The sequence below is a fragment of the Neoarius graeffei genome, chromosome 11 (assembly GCF_027579695.1).
Source record: "Neoarius graeffei isolate fNeoGra1 chromosome 11, fNeoGra1.pri, whole genome shotgun sequence".
Classification (NCBI taxonomy): domain Eukaryota; kingdom Metazoa; phylum Chordata; class Actinopteri; order Siluriformes; family Ariidae; genus Neoarius; species Neoarius graeffei.
The window spans coordinates 37,171,016-37,185,878 of NC_083579.1; the positions used below are offsets into that span (position 1 = coordinate 37,171,016).

General features: G+C 42.3%; 1 protein-coding gene across 2 annotated transcripts in view; it reads left to right on the forward strand.

Annotated features, from left to right (window-relative positions):
- The first annotated feature begins 7,648 nt into the window (after window positions 1–7,648).
- The window catches only part of mia2 (MIA SH3 domain ER export factor 2), a 33,718-nt gene continuing 26,503 nt past the window's right edge, over window positions 7,649–14,863 (forward strand). Inside the window, exons 1-5 of one of the 2 annotated variants that reach the window (XM_060933784.1) lie at window positions 7,649–7,770; window positions 12,678–12,809; window positions 13,220–13,241; window positions 13,322–13,410; window positions 14,503–14,574. In XM_060933784.1, the coding sequence (XP_060789767.1) occupies window positions 7,747–7,770; window positions 12,678–12,809; window positions 13,220–13,241; window positions 13,322–13,410; window positions 14,503–14,574 (339 nt within the window). In that variant the 5' untranslated portion in view covers window positions 7,649–7,746. Of the gene's footprint in view, window positions 7,771–8,330; window positions 8,529–12,677; window positions 12,810–13,219; window positions 13,242–13,321; window positions 13,411–14,502; window positions 14,575–14,863 lie in introns of those variants that run through there. The other variant, XM_060933783.1, reaches the window with a different exon arrangement.

Here is a 14,863-nt window from a genome sequence, read left to right on the forward strand (position 1 = left end):
TCACCTCACAGCAAGAAGGTTCTGGGTTTGAGCCCAGCGGCCGGCGGGGGCCTTTCTGTGTGGAGTTTGTATGTTCTCCCTGTGTCTGTGTGGGTTTCCTCCGGGTCCCCCACAGTTCAAAGACATGCGATTAGGTTAATATGGGGCAGCCTTGGGCTGCGGTTGGGCTGAAGTGCCCTTGAGCAAGGCACCTAACCCCCAACTGCTCCCCGGGTGCTGTAGCAAAGCTGCCCACTGCTCTGGGTGTGTGTGTATGTGTGTGTTCACTGCTTCAGATGGGTTAAATGCAGAGAGGCTTAAGTGTACATGTGCTAAATAAAGTTGTTGTTGTTGATTAATTCTCTATAACAGCAGCTCTAACAGTAAATCACAGGTTTATATTAATGCTCTCGTTCTAATTATTATTACGTTATTGTTTCTATAGCAACAGCTCAGTCACAGGGACGTGTACAGTGGATGATCTACTCATAAAAAATAAATAATAAATAAGAATAATAAGAAAAAATAATAATATTTTTATTATTGGTCTTGTGGAAACTCTCACAAGCAAGAATAATTCAAAGTCAAAGAGTTTGCAGAAAAGTTTAGACTTTTAAGTCAATTAACAAAAGCTGAGTCAGTCTCAGTCTACAGAGTGATCTGACTCCAAAAGTGCAAAGCATCCATTTTTTAGTGTTCTAACATAAAGTTTGATACAATTTACTAAGTATAATGAATTCTGATTGGTTCAAGCATTTCAAGTTTGTCTCCACTAATATTTCCAGTAGAGGCGACATGGTGGTGTAGTGGTTAGCACTGTTGCCTCACAGCAAGAAGGTTCTGGGTTCGAGCCCCGTGGCTGATGGGGGCCTTTCTGCGTGGAGTTTGCATGCTCTCCCCGTGTCCGCGTGGGTTTCCTCCGGGTGCTCTGGTTTCCCCCACAGTCCAAAGACATGCAGGTTAGGCTAATTGGTGGCTCTAAATTGACTGTAGGTGTGAATGTGAGTGTGAATGGTTGGTTTTCTCTGTGTGTCAGCCCTGCGATGACCTGGCGACTTGTCCAGGGTGTACCCCGCCTTTCGCCCGTATTCAGCTGGGATAGACTCCAGCTCACCCGCGACCCTGCACAGGATAAGCAGTTACTGATAATGGATGGATGGAATATTTCCAGTGTGGCACTAATGTCATTTTAAAAAAAAAAAAAAAAGATACATTCAGGTCTCGCTCTACCAATATTTCCAAGGCCACACTGAGCTAGCTAAAAAAATAATAATTTAAACAAGACTTTATTCTGATTTTATACATGATTCAAAGTTCTAGAACCAATCTATTTGTAATTTCTTTTTAAGCAGAATCAACTTCATTTACTCTTTACTGAAAATCAACATAATTGGCTTTGAATCAAAATACAATCAACATAAAACAAGTCACTGTATGTGTGATTACATCAAGGTATGTGTGTTTGTGGTCACATATGCATAAACTCAGCACACTGGATGATCCAATGATAAAAAAAGTAATGTAATAGAATGCATGAGGATAAAACAAATGATGAAGTAAAAAGATGAAATTAGAAAAGTACACAAATGTAGAATACAATGAAATATATTAAAAATAGATTGCAGTTAATAAGTATGAAAATGATATAATATGAATAATTGTTTAAAAGATTCATCTCATCTCATTATCTCTAGCCGCTTTATCCTGTTCTCCAGGGTCGCAGGCAAGCTGGAGCCTATCCCAGCTGACTACGGGTGAAAGGCGGGGTACACCCTGGACAAGTCGCCAGGTCATCACAGGGCTGACACATAGACACAGACAACCATTCACACTCACATTCACACCTACGGTCAGTTTAGAGTCACCAGTTAACCTAACCTGCATGTCTTTGGACTGTGGGGGAAACCGGAGCACCCGAGGAAACCCACGCGGACACGGGGAGAACATGCAAACTCCACACAGAAAGGCCGTCGCCGGCCATGGGGTTCGAACCCGGACCTTCTTGCTGTGAGGCGACAGCGCTAACCACTACACCACCGTGCCGCCCTGTTTAAAAGATTATGTAATAAAATAAATTCGTAAAATGTGTTAAATGGATCGTCACAGGAATGTTAGTATGATACTAATGCAAGAAATTAAACTGACAACAAAAGAGCTGAATAAATTTAACCCTTAAACCTTTAACCCTTGACATATTGACTTGATAAATGAAAATACAGTTTTCGTGATAAAAATCATATGTATCATACAGTTCAAGTTCAAAGTGTTTATTGTCATATGCACAGTAAGGACATGTCCTCTTGCTTAATGAAATTCTTAGTTTGCTGCCCACCATGAATGCCAATTACAAATAAATAAATAGGCGGAAGAAGTAATACAAAGTAAAGGCAATATAGTGCAAAATTAAAAGCAAAAGCAACAACAACAAAAAACACCCAGTATAGTACAAAATAAAGGTAAATGTAGTGCAAAATAGGTACTGTAATACAAAAACAAGGCAATGATCAGACGTAGTAGAAGGGCAGTAATGTGTGAATGTGCAAGCAATGTAACCAGATGTAAACAGTCAAGGACACAGCAGCAAAATGGCAATAATGTGCAAAGAAATATAAACAGCAGGGGCGTAGCTGGGGGGGGGGTCCTGGGGTGCCCGTGACCCCCCCCTTTGTCAGACCATACATTTTTTCAGTAGCCACATAAGAATATTAGAAAAGCGCCCACTGTAATTTTTCTAACATTTTTTTAAACTAGATCGTCACCTCAGCCTCATTAGGGTTTCTATAACCTTGTATGGACTTCCTGTGGTTTGGCCGCAAAAAAAAAAACAGTTCTGCGCAAGCGCAACACGATCACACTAGAAAGCATGGTCAAGCTGCCAGTGTAGCTGCAGTCTTTTTAGTTGCAAATTACGAGTATTTCCTCTTGTGTTAATACAATCCCGATTCCAAAAAAGTTGGGACAAAGTACAAATTGTAAATAAAAACGGAATGCAATAATTTACAAATCTCAAAAACTGATATTGTATTCACAATAGAACATAGACAACATATCAAATGTTGAAAGTGAGACATTTTGAAATTTCATGCCAAATATTGGCTCATTTGAAATTTCATGACAGCAACACATCTCAAAAAAGTTGGGACAGGGGCTATAAGAGGCTGAAAAAGTTAAAGGTACAAAAAAGGAACAGCTGGAGGACCAAATTGCAACTCATTAGGTCAATTGGCAATAGGTCATTAACATGACTGGGTATAAAAAGAGCATCTTGGAGTGGCAGCGGCTCTCAGAAGTAAAGATGGGAAGAAGATCACCAATCCCCCTAATTCTGCGCCCACAAATAGTGGAGCAATATCAGAAAGGAGTTCGACAGTGTAAAATTGCAAAGAGTTTGAACATATCATCATCCACAGTGCATAATGTCATCAAAAGATTCAGAGAATCTGGAAGAATCTCTGTGCGTAAGGGTCAAGGCTGGAAAACCATACTGGGTGCCCGTGATCTTCGGGCCCTTAGATGGCACTGGATCACATACAGGCATGCTTCTGTATTGGAAATCACAAAATGGGCTCAGGAATATTTCCAGAGAACATTATCTGTGAACACAATTCACCGTGCCATCCGCCGTTGCTAGCTAAAACTCTATAGTTCAAAGAAGAAGCCGTATCTGAACATGATCCAGAAGCACAGACGTCTTCTCTGGGCCAAGGCTCATTTAAAATGGACTGTGGCAAAGTGGAAAACTGTTCTGTGGTCAGACGAATCAAAATTTGAAGTTCTTTATGGAAATCAGGGACGCCGTGTCATTCGGACTAAAGAGGAGAAGGACGACCCAAGTTGTTATCAGCGCTCAGTTCAGAAGCCTGCATCTCTGATGGTATGGGGTTGCATTAGTGCGTGTGGCATGGGCAGCTTACACATCTGGAAAGACACCATCAATGCTGAAAGGTATATCCAGGTTCTAGAGCAACATATGCTCCCATCCAGACGACGTCTCTTTCAGGGAAGACCTTGCATTTTCCAACATGACAATGCCAAACCACATACTGCATCAGTTACAGCATCATGGCTGCATAGAAGAAGGGTCCGGGTACTGAACTGGCCAGCCTGCAGTCCAGATATTTCACCCATAGAAAACATTTGGCGCATCATAAAACGGAAGATACGACAAAAAAGACCGAAGACAGTTGAGCAACTAGAATCCTACATTAGACAAGAATGGGTTAACATTCCTATCCCTAAACTTGAGCAACTTGTCTCCTCAGTCCCCAGACGTTTACAGACTGTTGTAAAGAGAAAAGGGGATGTCTCACAGTGGTAAACATGGCCTTGTCCCAACTTTTTTGAGATGTGTTGTTGTCATGAAATTTAAAATCACCTAATTTTTCTCTTTAAATGATACATTTTCTCAGTTTAAACATTTGATATGTCATCTACAGTGGTGCTTGAAAGTTTGTGAACCCTTTAGAATTTTCTATATTTCTGCATAAGTATGACCGAAAACATCATCAGATTTTCACGCAAGTCCTAAAAGTAGACAAAGAGAACCCAGTTAAACAAATGAGACAAAAATATTATCCTTGGTCATTTATTTATTGAGGAAAATGATCCAATATTACATATCTGTGAGTGGCAAAAGTATGTGAACCTTTGCTTTCAGTATCTGGTGTGACCCCCTTGTGCAGCAATAACTGAGACTAAACGTTTCCGGCAACTGTTGATCAGTCCTGCATACCGGCTTGGAGGAATTTTAGCCCATTCTGCCATACAGAACAGCTTCAACTCTGGGATGTTGGTGGGTTTCCTCACATGAATTGCTCGCTTCAGGTCCTTCCACAACATTTCGATTGGATTAAGGTCAGGACTTTGACTTGGCCATTGCAAAACATTAACTTTATTCTTCTTTAACCATTCTTGGTAGGACGACTTGTGTACTTAGGGTCGTTGTCTTGCTGCATGACCCAGCTTCTCTTGAGATTCAGTTCATAAACAGATGTCCTGACAGTTTCCTTTAGAATTCGCTGATATAATTCAGAATTCATTGTTCCATCAGTGATGGCAAGCCGTCCTGGCCCAGATGCAGCAAAACAGGCTCAAACCATGATACTACCACCACCATGTTTCACAGATGGGATAAGGTTCTTATGCTGGAATGCAGTGTTTTCCTTTCTCCAAACATAACGCTTCTCATTTAAACCAAAAAGTTCTATTTTTGTCTCATCTGTCCACAAAACATTTTTCCAGTAGCCTTCTGGCTTGTCCACGTGATCTTTAGCAAACTGCAGATGAGCAGCAATGTTCTTTTTGGAGAGCAGTGGCTTTCTCCTTGCAACCCTGCCATGCACACCATTGTTGTTCAGTGTTCTCCTGATGGTGGACTCATGAACATTAACATTAGCCAATGTGAAAGAGGCCTTCAGTTGCTTAGAAGTTACCCTGGGGTCCTTTGTGACCTTGCTGACTATCACATGCCTTTCTCTTGGAGTGATCTTTGTTGGTCGACCACTCCTGGGGAGGGTAACAATGGTCTTGAATTTCCTCCATTTGTACACAATCTGTCTGACTGTGGATTGGCGGAGTCCAAACTCTTTAGAGATGGTTTTGTAACCTTTTCCAGCCTGATGAGCATCAACAACGCTTTTTCTGAGGTCCTCAGAAAGCTCCTTTGTTCGTGCCATGATACACTTGCCACAAACGTGTTGTGAAGATCAGACTTTGATAGATCCCTGTTCTTTAAATAAACCAGGGAGCCCACTTACACCTGATTGTCATTCCATTGGTTGCAAACACCTGACTCTAATTTCACCTTCAAATTAACTGCTAGTCCTAGAGGTTCACATACTTTTGCCACTCACAGATTTTTAATATTGGATCATTTTTCCCCAATAAATAAATGACCAAGTATAATATTTTTGTCTCATTTGTTTAACTGGGTTCTCTTTATCTACTTTTAGGACTTGTGTGAAAATCTGATATTGTTTTAGGCCATATTTATGCAGAAATATAGAAAATTCTAAAGGGTTCACAAACTTTCAAGCACCACTGTATGTTCTATTCTGAATAAAATATGGAATTTTGAAACTTCCACATCATTGCATTCCGTTTTTATTTACAATTTGTACTTTGTCCCAACGTTTTTGGAATCGGGGTTGTAGTACTCAGTTCTAATGTACTCAGGCTGCCAGTCAGTGTATGCCCCCCCCCCCCCCCCCCCCCCCCCCCCCCCCTGAAAAATCCTAGCTTTGCCCCTGAACAGATGTAAACAGTCAAGGACAGTTTACAGGGAGGTAGTCCATGGTTATAGACTCCTGTCAGCTGTTCAGGAGTCTGATGGCGGTGGGAAAGAAAGAGTTCTTTAGTCTGATCTGATCCATCTTTTTTTGATGGAGTATATACTGCCTTAGACTTTTGTATCTTCCACTCAAAATATCTCAATGTGTTTTCTTTTTGACAGAAGGAGTTCTGTATCCATACATGGTTCTCGTTGCTGAATTCACAAGTGAGGTGTTCACGTATGTGGTGAAAGAGAGTGCATATGTGAAACATGCCATATGTGAGGTAGGAACAGAAATCAGATCCACCATCTGCTCCTTTAAAGTGCCATTCCACCATTGGATGTATTCTTTGGCATAAAATACAATATATTTTATGACAACATGACTAGACAGAGAAATCTTTTAGCTTCAAAATGATATATCAAACATCATTTTTTGACAACGACAAGTATATTAATTTTGCGACCAAAGTCACCTACCCTTTTAATTTCCGCGCGGTAGTGAAATGTGATGTCATCGGCAGGTTCCCCTTCTTGTGTACCACGTGTCGGTCTATTTTTAGACCAGGAAACCCCCAAAGTGAGAGAGTCATTTCTCCTCGTATATGAGGGCCAAAAAAATTGCGAAAAATTTTGAGTTAATCTTTCATTTAGCTAGATTTATTGGTATTATTTTTATCGCGTTCTATCCGCCATTGCTGATAATATGTGCCACGTCACACGTCACGTGGTACACAAGAAGGGGAACCTGCTGATGACATCTCATCTCATCTCATTATCTCTAGCCGCTTTATCCTTCTACAGGGTCGCAGGCAAGCTGGAGCCTATCCCAGCTGACTATGGGCGAAAGGCGGGGTACACCCTGGACAAGTCACCAGGTCATCACAGGGCTGACACATAGACACAGACAACCATTCACACTCACATTCACACCTACGGTCAATTTAGAGTCACCAGTTAACCTAACCTGCATGTCTTTGGACTGTGGGGGAAACCGGAGCACCCGGAGGAAACCCACGCGGACACGGGGAGAACATGCAAACTCCACACAGAAAGGCCCTCGCCGGCCCCGGGGCTCGAACCCAGGACCTTCTTGCTGTGAGGCGACAGCGCTAACCACTACACCACCGTGCCGCCGCTGATGACATCACGCGCGGAAATTAAAAGGGTAGGTGACTTTGGTCGCAAAATTAATATACTTGTCGTTGTCAAAAAATTATGTTTGATATATCATTTTGAAGCTAAAAGATTTCTCTATCTAGTGATACCATTTATATATGTTGTCAAAATATATTGTATTTTATGCCAAAGAATACATCCAGTGGTGGAATGGCACTTTAAGACTACACTTCAGTCTGGAGGGTGTTTTTTTTTTTTTTTCCCCTTCTGCACACTTGACATGTCACCAAATGCAGTTCAAAGCACAGGTTAGGCTCTGGTAATGTTCATGTTAAGGTTCATGTTCGTCTTCTAGCACATCAGGTGAAGAGTTTTAAATGGACACTGAAGAAGATGAGAAGGTGAGTGTGAGCAGCTGGAAAAGGTGTCAATAAACAGAAATCTATTTTTATTGGACTGATTAATGTCACTGACAGGTCTGGGAGGCAAAGTGAAAGGGCACAGGTATTCAAATGACGTAGTCAACTCAACTTTTAACGATTCATTTCAAAATATCATGTCCAGAATAAAATCTTTGTGTTGGGCTGAACTGTATTTTTATTCATACTTTGAAACTTTACACTGACACTAAGCCGGAAAAACAGTGTACTCGCGCATGCGCACAACCGCTTAGTGCGTAGCCATTGTGGCATTTTATTATTGGTGACGTGTGGAATAAACCATGTGGCACTTCACAGGGGTGTCAGCTCTCGTTAGTGTTCCAGATTGCTAACCAAAAAAAAAAATGATGTCAACTCGAAAACAATTATGGACTAAACGTTTCTTTTGAAAAGTATTAGAATAAACAAAAATGCGTTTTGATTTTGCTGCGATGTTGTGTGAGAGTGTAGTATGACGTGTTTCCCCCTCGAAGTGTTGCAATGCAGTGCTCTTCCTCTCTGCGCACTGCGCATGCGCATGCCGCTATGGACCTACAACAGATGGAATAAGTAGAGATAAACAAATAAATAAAAGTAGTGTCGGTTTATATAAACCGAAAATATAATCTAATCTAATCATGGCAGAGGGGTTTAATAACGACTCCGATGTTATGGAGGGGAATGATACTAAAGGAAGCGCGAACATTTATTACACTCTTGCGATGGAGAAGATTAGGGATGTAAGTGCCAACTGTGCGTTCATGACGTGTTATTTATTATTATTCATTTGTAATATACTTCCTTTAAAATAGTGTACTTTTAAAGTGTCATTTTCATGTATTGGTGTTAATAAGATAACTAATAGTATGATTATATACACTAATAACTGCTCATCACTTTTATGTGTTTATTATTTGGCAGGTTTGTTTGTTGTTTGTTTGTTTGTTTGTTTGTTTAAAAAACGTCATAGGATACAGTTAAAGAGTTTTTAGGAAAAGTAAACAAATATCATAGATAGTCAATGAATCCACAAGTGTGATAAATTTACAACAATCCCCTTCTGTTGAAGCAGTTTCATTTTCATTTTACTTCCTCACTCTTGTGTGGCTGTCCATGTAAAATGTGAATAGATTTCCACCTTACTGAGATTTTCTAATCTTCTTCTGAACATCTGCTGCGAAACCTGTGACGTTTCACGAAGATGAGACAAAATAATTGAAATCAACAGGTTCGAGTGACCGCCACACCTCAGCAGCAGGTGTATTTGGGCACAAAAGACATTTTCATGATCACTCCTGAATTAATTCGATTTTCATTTATTAAATCACGACGATGTTTGTTTATTAGTGTATATTAACCCAGCTTTTACACACACTACACACCTGTACTCGTCTGTCTAGGCAACATCTCATCTCATTCATCTCATTATCTCTAGCCGCTTTATCCTTCTACAGGGTCGCAGGCGAGCTGGAGCCTATCCCAGCTGACTATGGGCGAAAGGCGGGGTACACCCTGGACAAGTCGCCAGGTCATCACAGGGCTGACACAGACACAGACAACCATTCACACTCACATTCACACCTACGCTCAATTTAGAGTCACCAGTTAACCTAACCTGCATGTCTTTGGACTGTGGGGGAAACCGGAGCACCCGGAGGAAACCCATGCGGACATGGGGAGAACATGCAAACTCCACACAGAAAGGCCCTCGCCGGCTCCGGGGCTCGAACCCAGGACCTTCTTGCTGTGAGGCGACAGCGCTTCTAGGCAACATTTTAAGTGTAAAAAAAAAACTCGCAAGAGGATGGAATTCTTTATTTTCAGCTTCATCACAAAACCTATTTTTTAATGACGCAATTTGTTTACTCGCACACAGATAAAGTTAATAGATGTGGGTTGTTGTTGTTGTTGTTTTCAAAAACATGTTGTGGTACTGCAGTATATTGTCACATGCTAATGTGAATCTTAAAGTGCCATTCCACCATTGGATGTATTCTTTGGCATAAAATACAATATATTTTATGACAACATGACTAGACAGAGAAATCTTTTAGCTTCAAAATGATATATCAAACATCATTTTTTGACAACGACAAGTATATTAATTTTGCGACCAAAGTCACCTACCCTTTTAATTTCCGTGCGGTAGTGAAACGTGATGTCATCGGCAGGTTCCCCTTCTTGTGTACCACGTGTCGGTCTATTTTTAGACCAGGAAACCCCCAAAGTGAGAGAGTCATTTCTCCTCGTATATGGGGGCCAAAAAAATTGCGAAAAATTTTGAGTTAATCTTTCAGTTAGCTAGATTTATTGGTATTAGCTAGATTTCAAAGTCAAGTCAAAGTCCTTCCCACGCCTTACAGTACCTGGTATTCCTAGGCAGTCTCCCACTCAAGTACTAACCAGGCCCAACCTGTATGTGGCGCATCGGGCGGCGCCGATCTCTGTTTCCATAGCCCTCGGCCTCTCGCCTATTACATAGCTAGGGTTACAGTGGGGGGCTAGTCCTCTGGTAACCACGAGAGTTTAACTCCCCATGCACATCTGTATTGCAGCGTACCGTGCCAGATGGCGGTAGGTACCATTTTTTATGATGGTCTTTGGTATGACCCGACCGTGAATAGAACTCACGATCTCCCGATCGAGAGGCGGACACGCTACCACTAGGCCACTAGTCGGTGCGTTAGCTAGATTTTAGACCAGGAAACCCCCAAAATGAGAGTCATTTCTCCTCGTATATGGGGGCCAAAAAAATTGCGAAAAATTGAGTTAATCTTTCAGTTAGCTAGATTTATTGGTATTAGCTAGATTTATTGGTATTATTTTTATCGCGTTCTATCCGCCATTGCTGATAATATGTGCCACGTCACACGTCACGTGGTACACAAGAAGGGGAACCTGCCGATGACATCACGCGCGGAAATTAAAAGGGTAGGTGACTTTGGTCGCAAAATTAATATACTTGTCGTTGTCAAAAAATTGTTTGATATATCATTTTGAAGCTAAAAGATTTCTCTATCTAGTGATACCATTTATACATGTTGTCAAAATATATTGTATTTTATGCCAAAGAATACATCCAATGGTGGAATGGCACTTTAAGAAGAGACTATGCCTTTATTTATCACTCGAGCACAGTGAAATTCCTCCTCTGCATTTCACCCATCTGAAGCAGTGAACACACGAATGCATACACAAGTGAGCAGTGAGCTCGCACACATAGCCAGAGCCTTGCTCAAGGGCACTTCAGCCATGATACAGAGGAAGGGGAAAGTGCTGTTCATTCACTCAACTCCCCTCACGGTTTTTCCTGCAGGTCCTGGGAATCGAACCGACAACCCTTTGGGCCCAAGGCTGCTTCTCTAACTTTCAGGCTATGACAGGCCCCCATCTTTATAAATTATTCGATATTTGCTCTCATCCTGTAAATGTGGTTATGAGAGATGTTTAAATCCTTTTTCTAAATACGGGCTCGAAGAAGACTGTTGTTCTTGTGTTGCTTTCCGAATGGGACAATTATTATTATTTTTTTAAATCTGAGAAACACAAACACAACCCAGTAAAATGTTGCCTACTTCGGCACTTTATTATAAAATATATTTATTTAGGGGGCGGCACGGTGGTGTAGTGGTTAGTGCTGTCGCCTCACAGCAAGAAGGTCCTGGGTTCGAGCCCCGGCGAGGGCCTTTCTGTGTGGAGTTTGCATGTTCTCCCCGTGTCCGCGTGGGTTTCCTCCGGGTGCTCCGGTTTCCCCCACAGTCCAAAGACATGCAGGTTAGGTTAACTGGTGACTCTAAATTGACCGTAGGTGTGAATGTGAGTGTGAATGGTTGTCTGTGTCTATGTGTCAGCCCTGTGATGACCTGGCGACTTGTCCAGGGTGTACCCCGCCTTTCACCCGTAGTCAGTTGGGATAGGCTCCAGCTTGCCTGCGACCCTGTAGAAGGATAAAGCGGCTAGAGATAATGAATGAATGAATGAATGAATATTTATTTAGGATGCCCCAATTGTGTGCACAGTTCTCAATCTGATAAATTGCCACCATGAACATCTTTTCAATGGGGTCCTCATACAGTCATACACACTCGTTACCAGGTATACACATTAAACGAAAACTCAAACAATTCTGAATGCGAGTCAAAGTATGGCAACATAAACTAAAAGGATTTAAAAACAATACTGAACTGTTTCGGGGCGGCACGGTGGTGTAGTGGTTAGCGCTGTCGCCTCACAGCAAGAAGGTCCTGGGTTCGAGCCCCGTGGCCAGCGAGGGCCTTTCTGTGTGGAGTTTGCATGTTCTCCCCGTGTCCGCGTGGGTTTCCTCCGGGTGCTCCGGTTTCCCCCACAGTCCAAAGACATGCAGGTTAGGTTAACTGGTGACTCTAAATTGAGCGTAGGTGTGAATGTGAGTGTGAATGGTTGTCTGTGTCTATGTGTCAGCCCTGTGATGACCTGGTGACTTGTCCAGGGTGTACCCCGCCTTTCGCTCGTAGTCAGCTGGGATAGGCTCCAGCTTGCCTGCGACCCTGTAGAACAGGATAAAGCAGCTACAGATAATGAGATGAGACTGAACTGTTTCTAATGACAGGCACTGCCTTCACACACACAACACGCTGTAATATGATAACTAGTGTGATATGTGGAACGGTATTCAGTACAATGTTAATCTTATGTCCACGCACTCCTACTCTTGGATATGCGCTTTGGGATTACTGTACCACACCGTCATTCTAGTAAAGCCGTGCGAATTTCAGTTTGATGAGTGAGACTGAGAGGAAGCAGGTGTTCATGTGAGCTTGCACCATTAACTTTTCAAGTGTTTTTAAATAAGCAGTTCCTCCAACATCTTCCTCTTTTTATCAAGAGACTGATTTGATGTGTCGTTGCAGGTCGTGATGTCGCTTCCTGACGATATCCAACCCGGTCCTGATCTTTACGGGTTGCCGTGGGAAGTGGTGATCTTCACGAGCATGTTGGGTTTATTCACCTTCCTGCTGTTCACCTGCAGATTCGTCCAGGCAGTAAGCGACCTCTCAAGTTCTCAAAATAATTTTGTTCGTAAAGAAGTTCAGAAGTTGTGGTACCTGGAGAACTATCAGTCACGCGTATCCATTCTCCTCAGCCGATTCTTAGTAAAATTGAGAAACACAAAAAATACAGGATTATGACAGACTGTGCTCACGTCTAGTTATGATGAAATTTTTAAGCAAATGAAGCACAATAGGGTATTGTCGGTGAGTGAAATTTACAAATAGTGCATCAGTATGACAAAAATGTCGTCATGATACTTGAAGACATTTCTATAATACGCTAAAACATCTCACAGCTTGTATTCTGTGAAAATAATTTTTAAAAACGTTCTCTGTAATAGAATTACGCTGTATTCTACCCTCCTGTGTAATGCGTCCTGTTTTCTTTTCTCTCTCTGCAGGTTAAAAGCCGATTGTACTGCAGTAAGTCCCCTGTTTGAATCTCGTTATTGTTTGAATGTTAGCTCTCGGCTCTGAATCGATTCTGATCGTTCGTTTTCCAGGTAAAGAGAGGAGGATGGGACAGAAAGTGACGGAGCTTCTGGAGGAGAAGTGTAAGGCTCTGGAGATGCTCAGTGAGCGCGAACACAAGGTGGGTGAGGAACAGATCACAGCTTTGGTGGTCTTATTTTTAATCATGGGGCAGCACGGTGGTGTAGTGGTTAGCGCTGTCGACTCACAGCAAGAAGGTCCGGGTTCGAGCCCCGGGGCCGGCGAGGGCCTTTCTGTGCGGAGTTTGCATGTTCTCCCCGTGTCCGCGTGGGTTTCCTCCGGGTGCTCCGGTTTCCCCCACAGTCCAAAGACATGCAGGTTAGGTTAACTGGTGGCTCTAAATTGACCGTAGGTGTGAATGTGAGTGTGAATGGTTGTCTGTGTCTATGTGTCAGCCCTGTGATGACCTGGCGACTTGTCCAGGGTGTACCCCGCCTTTCGCCCATAGTCAGCTGGGATAGGCTCCAGCTTGCCTGCGACCCTGTAGAACAGGATAAAGCGGCTAGAGATAATGAGATGAGATGAGGTTTTTAATCACACATCCATTCCAGGATTTAAAGGTTTTCTATAATTAAGGAAAACAGCTGAAAGATTACTTGTATTGCATCATCAGATATAAGGATCCAATATGCAAATGTATCTCATCTCATTATCTCTAGCCGCTTTATCCTGTTCTACAGGGTCGCAGGCAAGCTGGAGCCTATCCCAGCTGACTACGGGTGAAAGGCGGGGTACACCCTGGACAAGTCGCCAGGTCATCACAGGGCTGACACATAGACACAGACAACCATTCACACTCACATTCACACCTACGGTCAATTTAGAGTCACCAGTTAACCTAACCTGCATGTCTTTGGACTGTGGGGGAAACCGGAGCACCCGGAGGAAACCCACGCGGACACGGAGAGAACATGCAAACTCCGCACAGAAAGGCCCTCGCCGGCCACGGGGCTCGAACCCAGGACCTTCTTGCTGTGAGGCGACAGCGCTAACCACTACACCACCGTGCCGCCGCAAATGTTTCTATTAAACCAAATATTCACGAATTAGTTTTGTTCAAATATATTTTATTAGACTGGATTGCCAGTTTATTAGTTATTAGATTGGTGTCTGTATTTTCGTTTCAGCTGCATTAAACATAATTGTAGCTATTTCACAAGCTTATATTGACTTTTTTGTTCCCCCCTGACAGTTTAAGAAGCTGGAGACTGAGCTGCAGAATGGTGGACTTTCAGCTCAGGATTCAGAGAGAGAAGATTTAGAGGTAGTGAGCATTACATGATGATGATCCACCACTTTATTCCACTCAGTAGATTTTTGATAGTCAGTGTTCTATTACTGGAAGAAATACTAATACAGTATGGTTTCCTTTCATTGTTGTAATTACAGACTTCAGCCTGATCTGAGTTATTCATCTTTAACACTAGCTACGTGGTTTCCGTGCACACTTTTTCAACATTTGGAATGAATTAATTCTGAACGTACCGTTTACATGAAAGCGATCAGATAGACGTGTGTATTTATATGCACCAAGAATACAATCAGAATAGAAT